We start from the raw sequence: 17,298 nt of genomic DNA on the forward strand, positions 1-17,298 counted from the left end.
TACAAATGGAGCAGGGAGAAGAACATATGATCAGAGGTTTCTTGCCCAAGTACAGGCACCTGTTCCAACATGTTTCATTCACAAGGAACATGCTAGACGTGGATTTGTTTAGGTTTGTTAAATAGCTGGCATTCCTCTATACCAGCGGATCCCAAACTGTGGGTCAGGATCCCAAAGTGGGTTGGGACCCCATTTTAATGGGGTTGCCAAGGCTAGCTTAGACTTGCTGAGGTCCAGGGCCAAAACCGAAGTCTGAGCCCCACTGCCAAAGCTCCCTTCCTGGAGCTGAAATCTTTGGGCTTTGGCTTCTCTCTCTCTTCCCCCCCTACCCCCCACATGGTGGGTGGCAGGGCTCAGACGAGCTAAGGTTTTGATCCCCCTTTGGGCTCATGTAGTAGGGGGTCGCGGTGCAATGAAGTTTGAGAACCTCTGCTCTATACTACCCGTTTTTAGCTGAAATACAAATCTTCTTGTAGATTCAGAGTTTTTTCTCTGGCTTATGGTCTTTCCTTTCTTGTTACTGACACTTATTAAAATCAGCAGTGTAACGTTACAGAGCATGACTTGGAAAGCTGCTCTGACACCATGGAAGGTATTTCCACTCTCGCTGATGGTTTTTGCTGCATCGCTTATTATTGTTGCTCTTCGTTGTATCCCTCATTTGTTAGTTTTTAACTTACAGGGGAAATGTCTCACATCAAGTATCTTGTTTAATTCTGTGGCTTAGGTGCCTTCTCGGCCCTATTATTACTTCATCTCCTTATCCTGGGGGTGCTGCCTTCTCCCTCTTGTTTGATTGGCAATCCAGTTTATAGCAATCCTTCTGGAGAAAGGGTGAGCTGTACATGAGGCTGGGCAAAAATGGATGTTCTCAATATGCAATAATCAAATGGATGCTTCTCATCATTAAGGCTAAGATTTTTGTCATGGTTATTTTTAGTAAAAGTCCTGGCAACAAACAAATTCACGGAGCCATGACTTTTTTTTTTTTTAAACTAAAAATAACCATACAAGCAACAGCAGAGGCAACAAGAGGCGCATGGCTGCAGCTGCAGCCCCCACCATGGGGCAGGGGTGTATGGTCACAGCGAAGACCCCCACCGCGGGGCTATGTGGGGAGCATAGCCCTGGCTCCAGCTCCAGCCATGGCTTCAGCTGCTGAAGCTGAAGAAGTCACGGAGGTCCGGTAAAGTCACGGAATCCGTGACTGCTGTGACCTCCATGACTAAATCGTAGCCTTAATCATCATGTGCTCCCTCATTTGGGGAGAAGAGCAAAATGACCCCAGTCTGCTTCTGTATTTAATTGTTTTACTTTCTTTCTTCTCAGCAGCAGCCTGAAATGAGATGAAATTCTGAAACTGTGCTTTCAGTTGTATATGTGGTCTTGCTAGTCTCACTAGCCCATCTTACAGTGATATTACCTTTGCTTTTAATTAATTACTGTAGCTTTGCAACATCACCTCATAATCCCAACTCTTATTAGTGACCTTTCTGCTGCAAATTTCACAAGTGATTTCCTCTGTTGACTCATAACTTCAAGAACGTGTTGTGCTATTTCTAGGAACAGTATTTGTAATAATTAAAAAACCCAGCTTCTGTATGATGAAAATCAAAGTGAAATAGTATTTCTTATGGAGAAATAATGAAAAACATCTCAACAAAGAGACCCAATTTAGCATAAATAATAAACTGGGGGAAAGTGACACATTGTACAGCTTAAGCAAATAAATAATGTACAGAAACGAATTACTAGTGGCGGCAACATTATTATGCCAGATGATGCAGCACAGAAGATAATAGAGCACATGCAGTATTCCTAGTTGTGAAGTTATGAGCTCAGTTGTTCTATTTCTTTTTCAAAGCTGTCTCAACAATTCTTCTGTCAGCCAAGCAATTGTTAACCATAACTGCATATTGAATGAGAGACCATTTTCTTTTAATTTATTTTAAAATCCTGGAAGGTTAAAGTCTTCTGTGGACAGATCAGGGTACAACACAGACAACTGCAAGATTCCAAGCAAAACTTTCAAAAGTGCCTTCGTCCCATTGAAAATCAATAGGACTTAGGCTTCTAAGGGCTTGTCTACACTTAACTCTGCAGTGGTACAGCTGTGCTACTGTGGTGCTTCAGTGAAGACACTACCTATGCCAAGAGACAGTACATAGGTCGATGGGAGAATTCTCCCGTTGACTTAGTACTGTCCACACCAGGAGTTAGGTTGGTTTAACTACGTTGCTTAGGGGTGTGGATTTTCTGGTGTAAACCAGGCCTAAGTCTAGGGTGACCAGATGTCCCAATTTTATAGGGACAGTCCTAGTATTTGGGGCTTTTTCTTATATAGTCTCCTATTATCCCTCCCCCTGCACCTCTTCCCAATTTTTTCACACTTGCTCTCTGGTCACCCTACCTACGTCACTGAGGTGCTTCTCAAAATTTTACCCTGTATCTGCATTCCTGCCAATATACATCAACCCTTTCAGTGAGGCTTCCTCCATGAAAGTGTGAAGGTAGGTCAGTTCCCATACTCACTCAGTCTGCTAAGGCTGCTTATAATTGTGCCAGTTGTCAGTGATTGCACTCATCCATTAACAAATTGAGGCCACCAACATATTCCCCACCAATGTGGGCCAAACTTGAAGCAGTAGCTGAAGTTGTGATCATTCTCAGAAAATAGAAACCCAGCCTGGTTGGAGTGGATCAGTGCTTGCGTGGGAAATATACAAGGAATGTGTAGCTGCAGCACAAAATTATACTGGGGACTAAGCAGTAGGCTTTCTACCTTTCTGAGTCAGTAGTAAACTGCTGCCTTCCATATTAGATGGCAGTGTGCTGCTGAGGTTAGCGTCTTTCAGATAAGGTGTAAAAGTGAAGTCTGCTCTAGTGGGTTAGAAAAATCCCGTGGCACAGTTTTGGGCATGTTTCAACTTGGATAATTGCATTTTGCTTACTGTCCCTAAATGCTTACTCTAATTGCAATGAGTTACAATATTATTTGCTTTCTTCTTAGACAGTCCCTAATGTTGTGTGATGTTAACTGGTTGCCCTGTTCCTTCCCAGGGGTGGTTAGATTTCAGTAGTGGGCAAAGCCACTCTGAAATATAGTTTGTAAGATCAGTTATTAACTATTATGTAAATGATACCATAAACGTGCATAGATCTTTCCAGACAAATAAGTCAGTGGGTGAAATTTCTGTCCCCATTCTAAAAAACCTTACTGTCTAAGTTATTGTATGTTTTTTTGAGCACCTAGTTGTGATAGTGCTTGTCTATATGTCTGCACTAGGGGAAGCACCCTCCCATCTACTGTGTAGACATATCCTGAGTGAGTGTGTTGGGGGAAGGGAGGGGTGGCACAGTGCGGAAGAGTTCGTTGTAACTCTTAGCAGTGAGGTTTTTGGGAGTAGAGAAGTGGCTAGTGGGTCGATGACTATGCAGGTATGCTGGCTTATTTCTGCATGGAAAGGTATAGAGAGAAGAAACACAGCAGCCTCTTCCAGAACAAAGATGAAGATGGAAATTCCATCATCTCGATCGCTGTAGCGTACATCTGTGCAGAACTCATTTATCTGGCTTTACTCAATGATGTATTTGTCTGTAACTTTAGGGAAAAGCTATATGATCTCTCGCATTCCTGCCGCATCAATGCAATATTTCCTCTCCCTGTTAGAATAGAGAGAAACCCCTTGTATCACCTGGTCCACTAAAACCTGGGCACTGTGCGGCAAATCAAGAGAGGAATCCCATCCTGTTTGTTGTTGTTTGAGAATTCTAGCTCACAGGCCATAACTACAACCTGGAGCCCAGTTTACTAAAAATAACTATGAATTAGTTATGCAGAATTGAAAGTTACTAAAAGAACATTAACCTTACTAGGATAATACAAGCCATATGTTTAAAAAAACAACCCCCAAATAAAACCACGTCAAAGGATATTTATCGAGGACTGTATGGGAGTTTCATTGAATCAAGTAGCTTCTATGCCTTTTAATAAGATTTAGCTTTATTTGACAACAAAGCTATTAAGAAATGTAGGGTTGTGGGTTTTCTTGATAGTACTAAGAAGAAGGAAGCATCTTGATGTCAGGTAGATGCTGGCTCTTGCTGATACCTTCTGACCGCAAGTGTCCCTGTAATATGCTATGCAGTCAGCTAAAGTCAGATTGAGAGTAGATGGGGAGAATATTGCCAGCTACAGCATAATGAACGATACAGCTGGGAGGCTGAATTTCTGTCTTTGGAGCTGCCGTTAAGGATGTTAGAAGTAGTAGTAGTGAAATGCAGTATGGAGGCTAGCTGCGGATCTAATAACCATCGCCCAGAAAGCAGCACAGGATAAAAATATAACAAGTCAATAGTTAGTTACAAAATGGATGTGGTTCTTTAAATGCATGCTCCAGCATGTGATCAGACCCAGGCAAGATCATGTGGGGCTATCGGGCCTCCTTGCTTCAGTAACAGAGCTGGATATTGTCCAACTAATATAGCTTTGCTATTTCTAAGATACTTATCACCACAGTAGCTAAATGCTAGCATGACAAGCTGCCAATGACTCTGCAATGCCTAAGAATCCTCATTCCGCTTTTACAGGGCACAGGAAAGTTCAAGCAGATCAGGCCTTCATTAACATATGCAGAACATTTGCTACAGATGACTATAGGACCCCTTCCCACCAGAATCATATAAGAGACAATGAACTGATGTGTTTCCCTGACTGATATCTGAGCAGAGATACGTGCCTAAATTAATACCTCTTCTGGCAGTATACATTTATTGTTTCACTTCTAGGCCTTCGCTTCCCATGGCCATTTCAGCAATTTCAGAAGTAGTAACCTTTTATATTTTGAAGAATGAGAATTGAGTATAAGATTTAGGGCCAAATTCTGTCCTCAAAGACATAGATCAGTGCAACTCACATTGACTACTTTAACGCAGTTTGTTTATTTATTACTAGGGACTACTTTAAGTCATCTTTATTGTTATTCCCAGAGAGTACTTACCAGTGGTTCACAGTCATGCTGGAAGGACATAACAAGTGGGGTCCTGCACAGATCAGTTCTGGGTCTGGTTCTGTTCAATATCTTCGAGAATGATTTAGATAATGGCATAGAGAGTACACTTATTAAGTTTGCGGATGATACCAAGCTGGGAGGGGTTGCAAGTGCTTTGGAGAATAGGAGTGTAATTCAAAATGGTCGGGACAAACTGGAGAAATGATCTGAAGTAAATAGGATGAAATTCAATAAGAACAAATGCAAAGTACTCCACCTAGGAAGGAACAATCAGTTCACACATACAAAATGGGAAATGACTGCCTAGAAAGGAGTACTGCAGAAAGGGATCTGTTGGTCATAGTGGACCACAAGCTAAATATGAGTCAACAGTGTAACACTGTTGTAAAAAGAGCGAACATCATTCTGGGATGTATTAGCAGGAGTGCTGTAAGCAAGACACAAGAAGTAATTCTTCCACTTTACTCCACACTGATTAGGCCTCAACTGGAGTATTGTGTCCAGTTCTGGGTGCCACATTTCAGGAAAGATGTGGACAAATTGGAGAGACCAGAGAAGAACAGCAAAAAATGATTAAAGGTCTAGAAAATTGAAAAAAATGGGTTTGTTTAGTCTGGAAAAGAAAACAGGTATGTCTCCTCTCCATCTTCTCAAGCACTTAAAAGGTTGTTACAAGGAAGAGGGAGAAAAATTATTATTGTTAACCTCTGAGGATAGGACAAGAAGCAGTGGGCTTAAGTTGAAGCAAGGGAGGTTTATGTTGGACATTAGGAAAAACTTCCTAACTGTCAAGGTAGTTAAGCACTGGAATAAATTGTCTAGGGAGGTTATGGAATCTCCATCATTGGGGATTTTTAAGAGTTGGTTAGACAAACACCTATCAGGGATGGTCTAGGTAATACTTAGTCCTGCCATGAGTGCTGAGGACTGGACTAGTTGACCTCTCAAGGTCCTTTCTAGTCCTATGATTCTATTATCTGAATACTTTCACCCAGATAAAGGGAGACAAATTCTACAATTAGAAATTCATGCTCAAATCCAATCGAATTAAATAACCAATTAATTTTTTACTAGCATTATTCTGTTTCCTATTATACTCAGTGAAATGAAGTGGTCACTCAGTGTATGAAAAACGGTCAAGTGATTTGTGAGAGTTTTGAAAACTGTTTTTATCTTCAGAGCTATCCAATAGCTCAAGAGTCTTGGTCCTAACTTGTTGATTGCTGGATGCTGCTTGAATTAAGAAATAGCAAGAGATTAGTGAATCTCTTCAGGAAATACTTTTTTGGCAATATTAGCTGAAATTCAGTGGATGCTGAGTGTGAATGTGAGGACAGTATTTGGTTACTTGGGATGAAGCTGTATGGAAAAGGAACTTTATGGTAGCTACACGTCTATGCATGTGCATCTGTCTATTTCCCCAAATGTCATCCTTTTAATTACAACTTCTTTATTGGGGGCTACTTGCAAAAGATGTTTAGACTAGATCATGTATCAGTCAGCTGTACACTGGAAGTATAATAATTGAATATAAACTTTGAAACCTTCAGAGACAACATGTCCGAGTTGGAAAAATCCAGATTAGCACAACCTTTTTCTTTAAATGTCAGGATGGGGGAGGAGGAGGGAAGTCAGTCTTGATGTATAACTTCAGAAATGTCAACTTCTTACAGTGTGAATTGTTCATATTTGCTTTTCACCTTTTGAAGGGCTAAGCATGTCTTTCATCCTTGAAGTGAAATGGAGCTGATCTTAGCACTCAAACAGTAACACAGTGCCATGACAGATTAAGAAACACTACATATTTACAGAGATTGGAAGCTAATGCAAGTAACCAGTCCTTCATTAGTCTCTTGTCAGAGTTGTCAGGGAAAAAAAGAAGGGCAAAAAAGGGCTTCTCACAGGAAGCTAACAGCTTAATCTTCTCAATTTATGTTAAAAAAGATAAAAGGATGGACTTCCTGACACACGTCGGGAGTTATGATCCCAGGTGGTAGAGAGTGTCATTTTACGTAAGCTCTTTGTACATTTCCATCTGGCTGGTTGAAGTTGCCTTTTGGATCTGTAGGTGATTGTGTAGGAGTCGAGCGTGACACTGTACCATCTCTGGAGACAGCACTGATGAATCTACTGCACAACAGAGACATCAGAAAACTCCATTAAAATCTTCTGGAAAGACAGTTTCTGACTTGCATTAATGAAGAGCTATGATTTGCGAATGCAGCTGTATTAAAAAATGAGATTGTTATTTAGCTGAGTACTTGTTAATGTCTCCAGGGAGACTATTCATAAACTATATGGACTTCCAGAAAAAAGAGGACCTTTTTCGGTGTCCATTTCCTTTGTGAATCAATAATTAACTATGACAAATCAAGGGCTCCTGAGGTACTTCATTCATACTATGTTTAATAGAATAGGAAAATATTTAAACATGGTTTCAGGTTAGAATTTTAGCTTTGGGTTGCCCCTGAGAATAGAGGTGTAACACTGACTGGAGTTACGAGATGGTCTATTGCAGATAGTCTTACAAGGTCTGTTTAACAGACTCTATGGGCAGTTAGATCTTGGGAGAAAATGCTGCATTGTTAATTATGATGCAGTTCTTTTTAGATGCTAAGCATATCACCAATAAAATGTTGGTTCCCCCTTTCTGAATCTCTCTTACTGGAATAGTTTTTAGGTGCACAGATGCTGCCACACAGGACAAAAATATTATATAGTGACACAAATTTTATTTGGTGAATGTCCTGGAATGCATAGGTTGAGTGCTCAAGAAAGTTGTAGGCTCCAGTAAACTGAAACCATATGCTTTATGCAGGGTTTTGTTTTCTGAGCAATTAAAGTTGTATTCCTGAGATAATGCCTCTCACACTGCTCTGAAAATGACTAGTTGCTTCTTTTGAATTAAAGATCTAAAAATCTATCTTTTTGGTTTGTTTTATAGAAGCTCCACCAAAGCTGGAAGAAAATCCTGCTGAAGCTTTCACTGACTCGTCCCTCTTTGCTCACTGGGGCCAGGACCTCAGTCCTGAAAACCGACGCATTGCCCTTAAACAATTCCAGTATTATGGCTACAATGCTTACTTGAGTGATCGCCTACCATTGGATAGGCCACTACCTGACCTGAGGCCAAATGGGTAAGTGCTTTCAATTGAACTTAGTATTAACTGTATGTGAAATGTTGATGGTTAGGAGAATTCCCAAGTTCTACAGCAAGCCCACACTTTTTAACTGGAAATGTTATGAAACATTGTCATTACAGTGCTGGTGCATGGGTTACCCAGAATGAATTGAAGGAGGGGCTTTATGAAGTAAGTGTAGACTGAGATTTTCAAAAGTGCCCAAGGAAGTTAGGTGTCTAACTCCCATTAACAGTGCCTAACTCCCTTAAGTCCTCTTGAAAATCCTAGCTATAACTTACGCTGCACAGCTGGTCAGTGAGCTCTGTTGTTTAGCCCGATCTATCAGAGAAGAATCTGCTTATTTTTTTGTATTAATCTGCAGTTCATTCAGAAGCTATGGTCAGTACAGCAAATGAATCAGAATTATGATTACTGGAAGTTAATAGAACCCAGATGGTGATAGCCCAATAGTGCAAAGTCCATCTGGAATTATGCAGAGTGCATGTTGGAATGGTCTGCTCAAAGCTGGGGAGTCCAGAGCTGGCTGGTACAGATCAGAAAGCAAACAAGGCTGGCCAACTCAGGTAGCATACACAGGCTATGCATCTCTTTCATCTCTTGGGTAGCCTTTCCTGGCAGAACGTTGGTGAAGCCCCTGGTGGAGTTGAGAACTGCTGTTCTCTGAGGGAGGTACCATGTGTTTACCAGAGTTAACTAAACTGCTCCCATGCTAAGTAACCAATTGTTTCCTCACCCCTGCCAGGGTGCATGGGGCCCAGTGGCTACACAAACGTTCCTTTACTGCTCTGGTAATGCATCTCAGGCCTATTCTGGTGGGACCACCTATAGAGGTGGTAGAGTCAAGTCTCCTCATCCACTCAGTCCTTGGCAGGTCGTCTTACACTAGAAACAAAAGTGCCAAGTTTCTGATGTGAACACTTGTCCGCTGGAAACTGGATGGAGAGAAATTGATATCTCGCAATCCACCCAAACAGATGTTAGAGTAATCATTACTGGCTGGTACAAACCAGGATTACGTTTGCACCAGTGATCTAGACATGAATGACTTTGTATCTCGTTACCAACTCATTAAGTGATCTAGTTGACTTCTTATTCAGATCTTTAAACCACATGTTTTAACAAGTAAAACAAGCAAACAGTAATTGTACCATATACTAGATAAAGTAGTAGTAAAAAAAAACAACAACCCAGAATCAGTTAAAAGGTTTGATCACAGCACCAAGCCAGAATTTCTAGATATTACAAATATATATCTGAGATCTGATGCAGTGCCAACATAAATGATATCAAGCCCTGTGCAATTACATTTGCATTCTAGTTCTAATCCATTAGCAGTATCTTTAAGAACAATCTGTATCTTTTTGAATTAATTTAGAAAAAAATAAATCTTCTGGGACTAACAAAACGTTCTTGTCAGAATAGAAGCATGCCTGTGCTTTTTTTTCTTATGAAATGATGCTCCTCAAGGATTTCAATTTAATTTTTTAAAACTCTAAATATAAAAAAATTAATGAGTCCGAGAGCATGAACATTACTATGTCTGAGAGAAAATTATTACGGTGGGGATTTTTAAAGAAATCCCAGTTACAAGGAATTGTGTTTGTAATTTTCATGAAAGTTTTGATCCTTAGTTAACTCTGCATGGTCAAAATGTAAGATATACTTCTTAATCCATGACAGCAAAATGATAAATGGTCTAAAGAAGATAGGATGCATAGATGTTTCTGATCTTCCTCCTAATACAAGAACAAGGGAATATTCAATTAAATGCAGCAAATTCAATACTGATGAAAGGAAATATATTTTCAGGCAATGTACAAGTAGTTTTTAGAACTTACTGCCACAAGATATAATTGAGGCCAAGAATGTAACAAGATTCCAAAACGGATTTGGACATTTTGTATAGGTAACAAGAATATCCAGAGTTATAATAGCCAATATTTATAAGAGACTTTTGGAAGGGATCGAAAGTCTCATAGAATTGTAGGACTGAAAAGGACCTCAGTAGGTCATCTAGTCCATTCCCCTGCACTCAAGGCAGGACTAAGTAATAACTATACTGTTCTTGACAGGTATTTGCTTGGCATAAACCAACCTTTAACTATTATTAGGAGGGATCTGTCCCTGGAAATGTTACCCATAATCACCCACTGCAGCATTTCTTGCACCTTCGTCTAAAGGAGATGATATTGGCCACTGTCAAAGACTGGGTACTGGACAAGATGGAGCACTGGTTTAGTCCGCTCTATTAGTATGTTTCTGCATGGTTAGTATCATTAAATAAATCAACACGTACTATGCAGTGGTATTTGCCTTTAGGCCAGTATTTATTTCAGATACTGAGAACAAAAAATACTAGAAATAATGCTGTAAATTTAATTACCATAGGTGGCAAGGTTTGAATTTTTTTAATGGCATCCCCTGTAGCTGCCTTACAGTATCTAGCATACGATAGATCAAATACCATACATGTATGAAAATGTCATTTTTTTAAAAAGTAAAAATAGTTTCTCTTCTCTGAAGAGAAAATATACATCCACTTTATATAGTCCAAGCTTGCCTCATCTGTGTTTTGGCTTTGCTGGTAACTGAAATAACCAGCAGACATAAACGTCTGTCTAGGTTTTCTCCTCAAACTATGCCCTTCTTACGTTCTTACAAGACCTCCCTGTACCAGACCTTAATTTAATCAGGTACTTCAACTCCTTTTGTGGCATGCTAGTATTACTCTCTGCTTTTTCATACAGGGTTTGAACAGTTGATGTAGGATGACTCGAGAGGAGCTCCTCTGCATCCATATGTAGGGTCATAGAGTCAGCAACTCTGCTGAATGTTAGGCGCATATTATATACGTGATTTTGAGAAGCAGTCTTACGTTTTATAAGCTCAGTTTTTGCCCACATTTAAATGTATAACCACCTAGGGCAGTTAGAGGTCTAAGTTGCAATGATTTGAGCTGCAATTAGTTGTGCTCACAAAACTGAGACTCGATTTTGTGAACCAAAGATGTTTAAACATGGGAAAAATGGGCCAATCCTGGGGTCCTTATTTCTTCAGGCAAAACGGATCAATTTTAATGGGAGAGAATGATTGTACAAATAGTCGAGCAGAGAACGTAGCAATTGCCATACCTCAAAGTAGGTTTTAAATGTGACTTATATTGAACATGGCCTTGTGCTCAGCCTCTGTATAGGAGAGAATTTCACCTGTTGAAACTGCCTGCTTTCCTTTGGGGTATGCATCTCTTACTATGTGTTTCTAAAGTGGTAGCACAGTGGGGCCGCAAGCCTAGTTGAGAACTGTAGTTGCTATTGTAATACAAATGATGATAATTGTGCTAATGTCTGGAATATTCAACACTCCTGAAATAACGTATTGGAGTAGTTCCCTGCTGTGTATCTCCGTATCTACAGTACTTACACATAGCATAAGCAGTACTGTGGGGTTCTGTCACATCTTTCTCTCCCAGTACTTCCCGATAGTTATTTTCTGCTGCTGGCATCTCAGTGAGGAGGTGTTTACTTCTCGGCCTCCCACCACCAGTCCCCATCTGTCAGCCAGCACTGCGTCTATATTTGGCAGAAAATACCATTGGCAACAGTGAACTACTAGCTCTAGTGAGCTTGAAATCATTTTGAAGAAAGCAGTTCCAGCCTCACTCTAGGCAGGAATGGGATAACACATTGGGTTAGCTGCAGCTCTGCTGTGCTTATTGTTTTAAGTAGGGCAGGCAGCACATATGAAGCTTGCTATGTGTAAAATGTTGAACAAGAAAGATATTGTTGAAAGTTAGGTTATTAATGAATCCTAGAGCTGTGCACCAAGTCGTCTTTTGACCAGATGCAGAATTATGCTTCTACTTTGCTGGTTGGGAACATTTTGTTGTTGCCTGATCCCTGAAGCACATCTGTGAAACAAAGATAACATTGTTCTTCTTTGCTTTGGGGGGGGTGAGAGGTGGGGAATGGAGGTGCAGAGTGGACCCCCAGTGGAGGAACTGTTCTGCAGAATATCTTTTAAGAGGCGCATGTGGAATGAAAGAATCGGCCAATGGGTGACTACGGTCAGTGAAGCATTCTCTGCGTTGAGAAACGCTGCATGTGCATGAAAATCAGAAGCAGGGAGGGAAAAAATGTGGCTTTTCCCTTGTTGCAGGGGTTGCTAAATGTACAACAGTGTTTGGCTTGCAGAAGGATCACCTCTTTTCCCAGCTGACTGGAAGTGTGCAGCAAGGATGTTCTCTTTGCTTTGCAGGGAAAAGGTTTTGATTGCATATTAAAGATCTGGTGTTTAGAAAACTGAACTATTCCACATTAAGCAGCAAGTTAAAGCTAAGTCCATGCTTAACAATCATGATAAATCAGAACTTTAAGGTTTGATCCTGCTCATTCAAGTCAGTGGTAAAAGTCTGATTGCTTTGAATGGAGCAGGATCCGGCCCATAGAAACAATCATAAACTAAGAGCAGATTGAGCAGATGGCATAGCCAAGGAATGTAAATATGTTCACAGAGACAAGGGAAACATCAATTAAATTCATGTTTTGTGATGTTTTAGTGCAGGGGATTCACTTGTTCGTCATATGTTGTTATTCCCAGTGTTGGTCAGCGTTATGGTAGTATGTAGAGTCCTGGAGATGACATTGGGAGACTTGAACCCGGGTGCTTCTGCCAATTTCATTTGCAAAAAGCAAATGACCTCTGTGTTATCCCAAATTATAAGAGAACAGGAGATGTTACTTCTGAGATAGAAAGCAGGTTGTGTGTGTGTGTGTGTGTGTGTGTGTGTGTGTGTGTGTGTTCTGATCAGTTTTGAAGGGCAGTCTCCTTTGGCATAGGAAGAAGGGAAATAGATACAGCCCTTAAATACAAAAATTAAAGAACAAAAGAAAAAAAAGAAATCCAGGCATTGGACTCCTCTCTGCTTGATACTTGAAAATCTAGCAGATGGTACAGAGCTGCCAGTCAGAAGAATGCAACAATGGTTCAGTTGTGGCTTCAGGTACATTGTCTTTACTGGGAGTCCAGCCATGTTAGGTACACTTGTGTGGAGGTACATACATGATGGTCATATATGAGTTCCTCACAAGTGCTGATGGATTCAGCCTCATACCTCATCGTGAAGTAGGCTATTATCCATATTCTATAGATAGGGAAACTGAGTCACAGAGAAGTTAAATGACTTTCCTAAAGTGTCACAGAGTGTCAGGGGGAGAATCAGGAATCTCCTGATTTCCAGTTCAGTGCCTAACCACTGAAACCATCCTTTTGCTCTAAGTGTATGTCTATGCTGCAATTAGACACCTGCAGCTGGCCCATGCCAGATAATTCAGGCTGTGGGGCTGTCTAATTGTGGTGTAACATTCCAGCTTAGGCTGTGCTCTGGGACCTTCCCACCTCCCAGGGTCAGAATCGTTGCTCTGAGGAGCAATAAAGGTAGGGGAAAAAAGAACATACATTAGTCCTGTTAAAATTTCAAATAAATTACTTCATTAATTTTTATGGAAAAATTCTAAATGAAAATGTTCATTTTGATTCATTAGAAATTTATTTAAAATGTGTTTTGAATTAAAAAAAATTTCATTGTTCAAAAATTGGAAAGTTTTCATTTTCAGTTTTTGGATTTTGTGGTCTGTCCCCTTTCTCTCTCTCTCTTTCTAGCTTTCTTCCCTTTTTTCACATAGGAGAAAGTGGGAGAGCAAGTGGTTTTCCCCCTCTCTCTAATCCTTTTCCTATTGGCAAAAAAGTTGGGAAAAAATTGAGATTGTGGGGGAGAGTACATCTTCTTCTCACTTTTACTTTTTTCCCCCAATTTAGAAAGATGTGAATGAATGTGAAACAAATTTTTTAAAAATGAGATTAGCATTTTCTCACACTTATATGAAACTGTTTTCACACTTTTCTTGTTGGAAAAGTAAAAAGAAGTGTGAGTGGTTTTCCCTCACTGATGCAAACTTTAACTTTTTAAAAATAGTTTTAAAGTGGGGGCAGAAATAGAACAAAATACTTAAAGAATAATCCATCCCTTTCTCAGGTTTTTTTTTCATTGAAAAAGCTTTGAAAGAATTAAGAAAAGGTGAAACTGAGTACACCCAGTTTCTCTCAGCTTCCCCTTTTCTTTTTTTTTCCACTGGAGAAAAAAGGAAAAACCTTGAGAAGGGAGTTGAACAAGAGCCCGATTTTTTTCCCATGTTCAGAAACAGAACTGAAACAAACAAACAAAAAAGCAAATAAAAATGTAACTAACATTTTTGGTTTGGGTTTGAAATTTACCGTCAAAATTTGAAAAATTTAGTAGAAAATGATATTTTCCCCATGAAAACTTGTGGGTGGTTAAAGAAGTGATCTAAGGAATTGTAGCAAAGGTAAAAGACAGAGCGAAAACATCAGGAGAGGCCATTGAGTTTTCTGTAATTTACAGAACTATAGAAGGTGGGAGACCAACCCATAGGACTTTCCACCGCTTTCCTCACTTCATCTGCTTTTTACGTGGTATTCAGTGGTGCTCCACCAAGGATGATAGATAGACCTTCCTTTTGTGCTCTTAGCTCTGTTTGCAAAGTCCATTACTATTTTTTAGAATGTTTCAGTGCTTTCAAACAAACAAATGTAACTTCCCATCACCTATAATAAACCATTATGTGGTGTGATTGGAAAGTAAACTACTAAAGAAATAAATTTCAGTTTAAAACTTCTGATTATTATAAACATCAAAGGGAGTACTCTGTGATAGTAATAAATATTAAAAATATATTGACGTTGTTCCTCTGTTAATGAATTAGTCATTACATAGATCATCATCATAGCTTAATATATTCTGTTCTGAAAGGATTCTTCTGTATGTTACATTCACCAATAGATATCTTAGCTGAGGACATGCATGGGAACAATATTTGACCCTCAGAAGTCCTTGAAGTGCTACACTTTTTAGAAAAAGCTTGGAAAGTTTTAATGTTTTTACCTGTACTCACTAGAGGAGAGATTACTGTGCTGCTTGTTTATGTGCTTATTACATCTTCTACTACTACTGGATGCTCCTTTTTCAATATCTCTATCAAATTCTGTTCTCAAAGCAGGTGTCTCATTATTTATGTGATGCTAGAGCTAGTCAAGCTTCTTAGTTGACCAATGACACTTTCAGAAACGTTTAGCTTACATCAAATTTCTGTGACGTTTCACCCACTTGCACCATCAGTGAATCAATTTGTCCCTAGTCCTTTACCTACAGTATAACCGCACTTCTGAGTCTGGTGGGGATCTGTGGTAGAATGCCAGAAGACGAGGTAAAAGGTAGTGCAAACATAGTAACAATATAGTAAACTATGTAAGGTATATATTATTTGTCAAGATATATCAATTGCTTTTCTGGATTCTACAATCTAGGCAAGGTATCATGTATCAAGAGAGAGTCTGCCAGAATCACACTCTCAGCTATTGTATATGTTCAGTAGAAAACAGAAAATATCCTAGAAGTTGAAAGACAAATTCGTTGGTAATAGAAATGGTGGCCAGAAATGCTGAGTAAAAGATCACCAGAAAATAAGTAAAGTGGTATCGTAATACAACTTGCTCGAAACTGGCATGCAATAAGTTTGCAAAATGGATGTACCTTACTCTTTTCGAGGCTTAAAATGGAGTGAAAAAGCAGCATACAGTAGTGGCAGAAGATGTATATTCAAAATACTCTTTGCAATAAACACAGAAACAAGAAAACACAGTAATCTCTCCTGTAGTGAGTTTGCTTCGCATATTTAATACTATATGTTCATATGGAGACTTTTAAATCTGTTCCTGACTGAAAATATCTAACTGGTGTACTGGAAAAGCAACTAACTGGAGTGTAGGCCCCAAAATACCAGAGTTATTTCCTGTTGTGTACCTAAGGAATAACTGCACTGGTTCTAACAATTGTAGGGTGACCAGAGTCCCGATAAAATCAGGACTGTCCTGATTTTTAGGCATTTGTCCTGCGTCCCAATTGATTTTTGGTTGGGATGCAATTTCGTCCTGATATTTCGCTCTCCTGTTTCTTTTTTGTTTTGTTCTGCCGGCTGGACTCTGCTTTTTTTCCCCCCTCTCTCTCTACCTCTCTGCCAGCGGGACTCCATTTTTTTTCTTTTCCCCCCACTCTGCCGGCGGGACTCTGGTTTTTTCTTTTTATCCCCCCCCGCCCCCTCTGCTGGCGGGACTCCAAGACTCCATTATTTTTTTTCTTCTCTCTGCCAGCAGGACTTCCCAATGTGTCCCGATTATTTTCTTCATCCCATCTGAACACCTTACACCCAACATAGTCCTTACACCAACATTTACCTCCAGCTTAGTCTGGCCTGTGTATAAATACACAGCATATGAAAAGATGGGAGTTGCCTTACCAAATGGGTGGGGGGGGGTCAGTGCTAACGAGCCAATTAAATTTAAGTTGGAAGTAGGCAATTCTCAACAGTTGACAAGGAGTGGAAATCACTTTTGGTAGTGTTAATGAGGCCAATGTAAACAAGATGGCACATTTCAAACAGTTGACAAGAAGGTGTGAGTATATAATGGGGAAATTTGTTTTTGTAAAAACAAGAGGAGTAGTTGTGGCACCTTAGAGAGTAACAAATTAAATTTCTGTAATGACCCATCCACTCCCAGTCTCTATTCAGGCCTAATTTGATGGTGTCCAGTTTGCAAATTAATTCCAGTTCTGCAGTTTCTCACTGGAGTCTGTTTTTGAAATTTTTTGTTGAACTGCCACTACTGGTTTTTTAATGTTATAATTCCTGATGTGAGATTTGTGTCCATTTATTCTTTTGCATAGAAACTGTCCGGTTTGGCCAATCTACATGGCAGAGGGGCATTGCTGGCACATGATGGCATATATCACATTGGTAGATGTGCAGGTGAACGAGCCTCCGATGGTGTGGCTGATGTGATTAGGTCCTATGATGGTGTCCCTTGAATAGATATGCGGACGTATTTGGCACCAGGGTTTGTTGCGGGGTTTGGTTTCTGGGTTGGTGTTTTTGTTGTGGGGTGTGTAGTTGCTGGTGAGTATTTGCTTCAGGTTTGGGGGCTGTCTGTAAGTGAGGATTGGCCTGTCTTCCAAGGTCTGTGAGAGTGAGGGATCGTCCTTCAGGATAGGTTGTAGATCCTTGATGATGCGC

At 39.9% G+C, this 17,298-nt stretch overlaps 1 protein-coding gene across 1 annotated transcript in view; it reads left to right on the forward strand.

The window, feature by feature from the left end:
* The window catches only part of GALNT18 (polypeptide N-acetylgalactosaminyltransferase 18), a 442,549-nt gene that overhangs the window by 187,143 nt on the left and 238,108 nt on the right, over positions 1-17,298 (forward strand). Inside the window, exon 3 of the mRNA XM_030560359.1 lies at positions 7,957-8,149. Within this exon, the coding sequence (XP_030416219.1) occupies positions 7,957-8,149 (193 nt within the window). The remainder of the gene's footprint in view (positions 1-7,956; positions 8,150-17,298) is intronic.

This window comes from Gopherus evgoodei, chromosome 4 (assembly GCF_007399415.2).
Source record: "Gopherus evgoodei ecotype Sinaloan lineage chromosome 4, rGopEvg1_v1.p, whole genome shotgun sequence".
NCBI classification, from domain to species: Eukaryota; Metazoa; Chordata; order Testudines; family Testudinidae; genus Gopherus; species Gopherus evgoodei.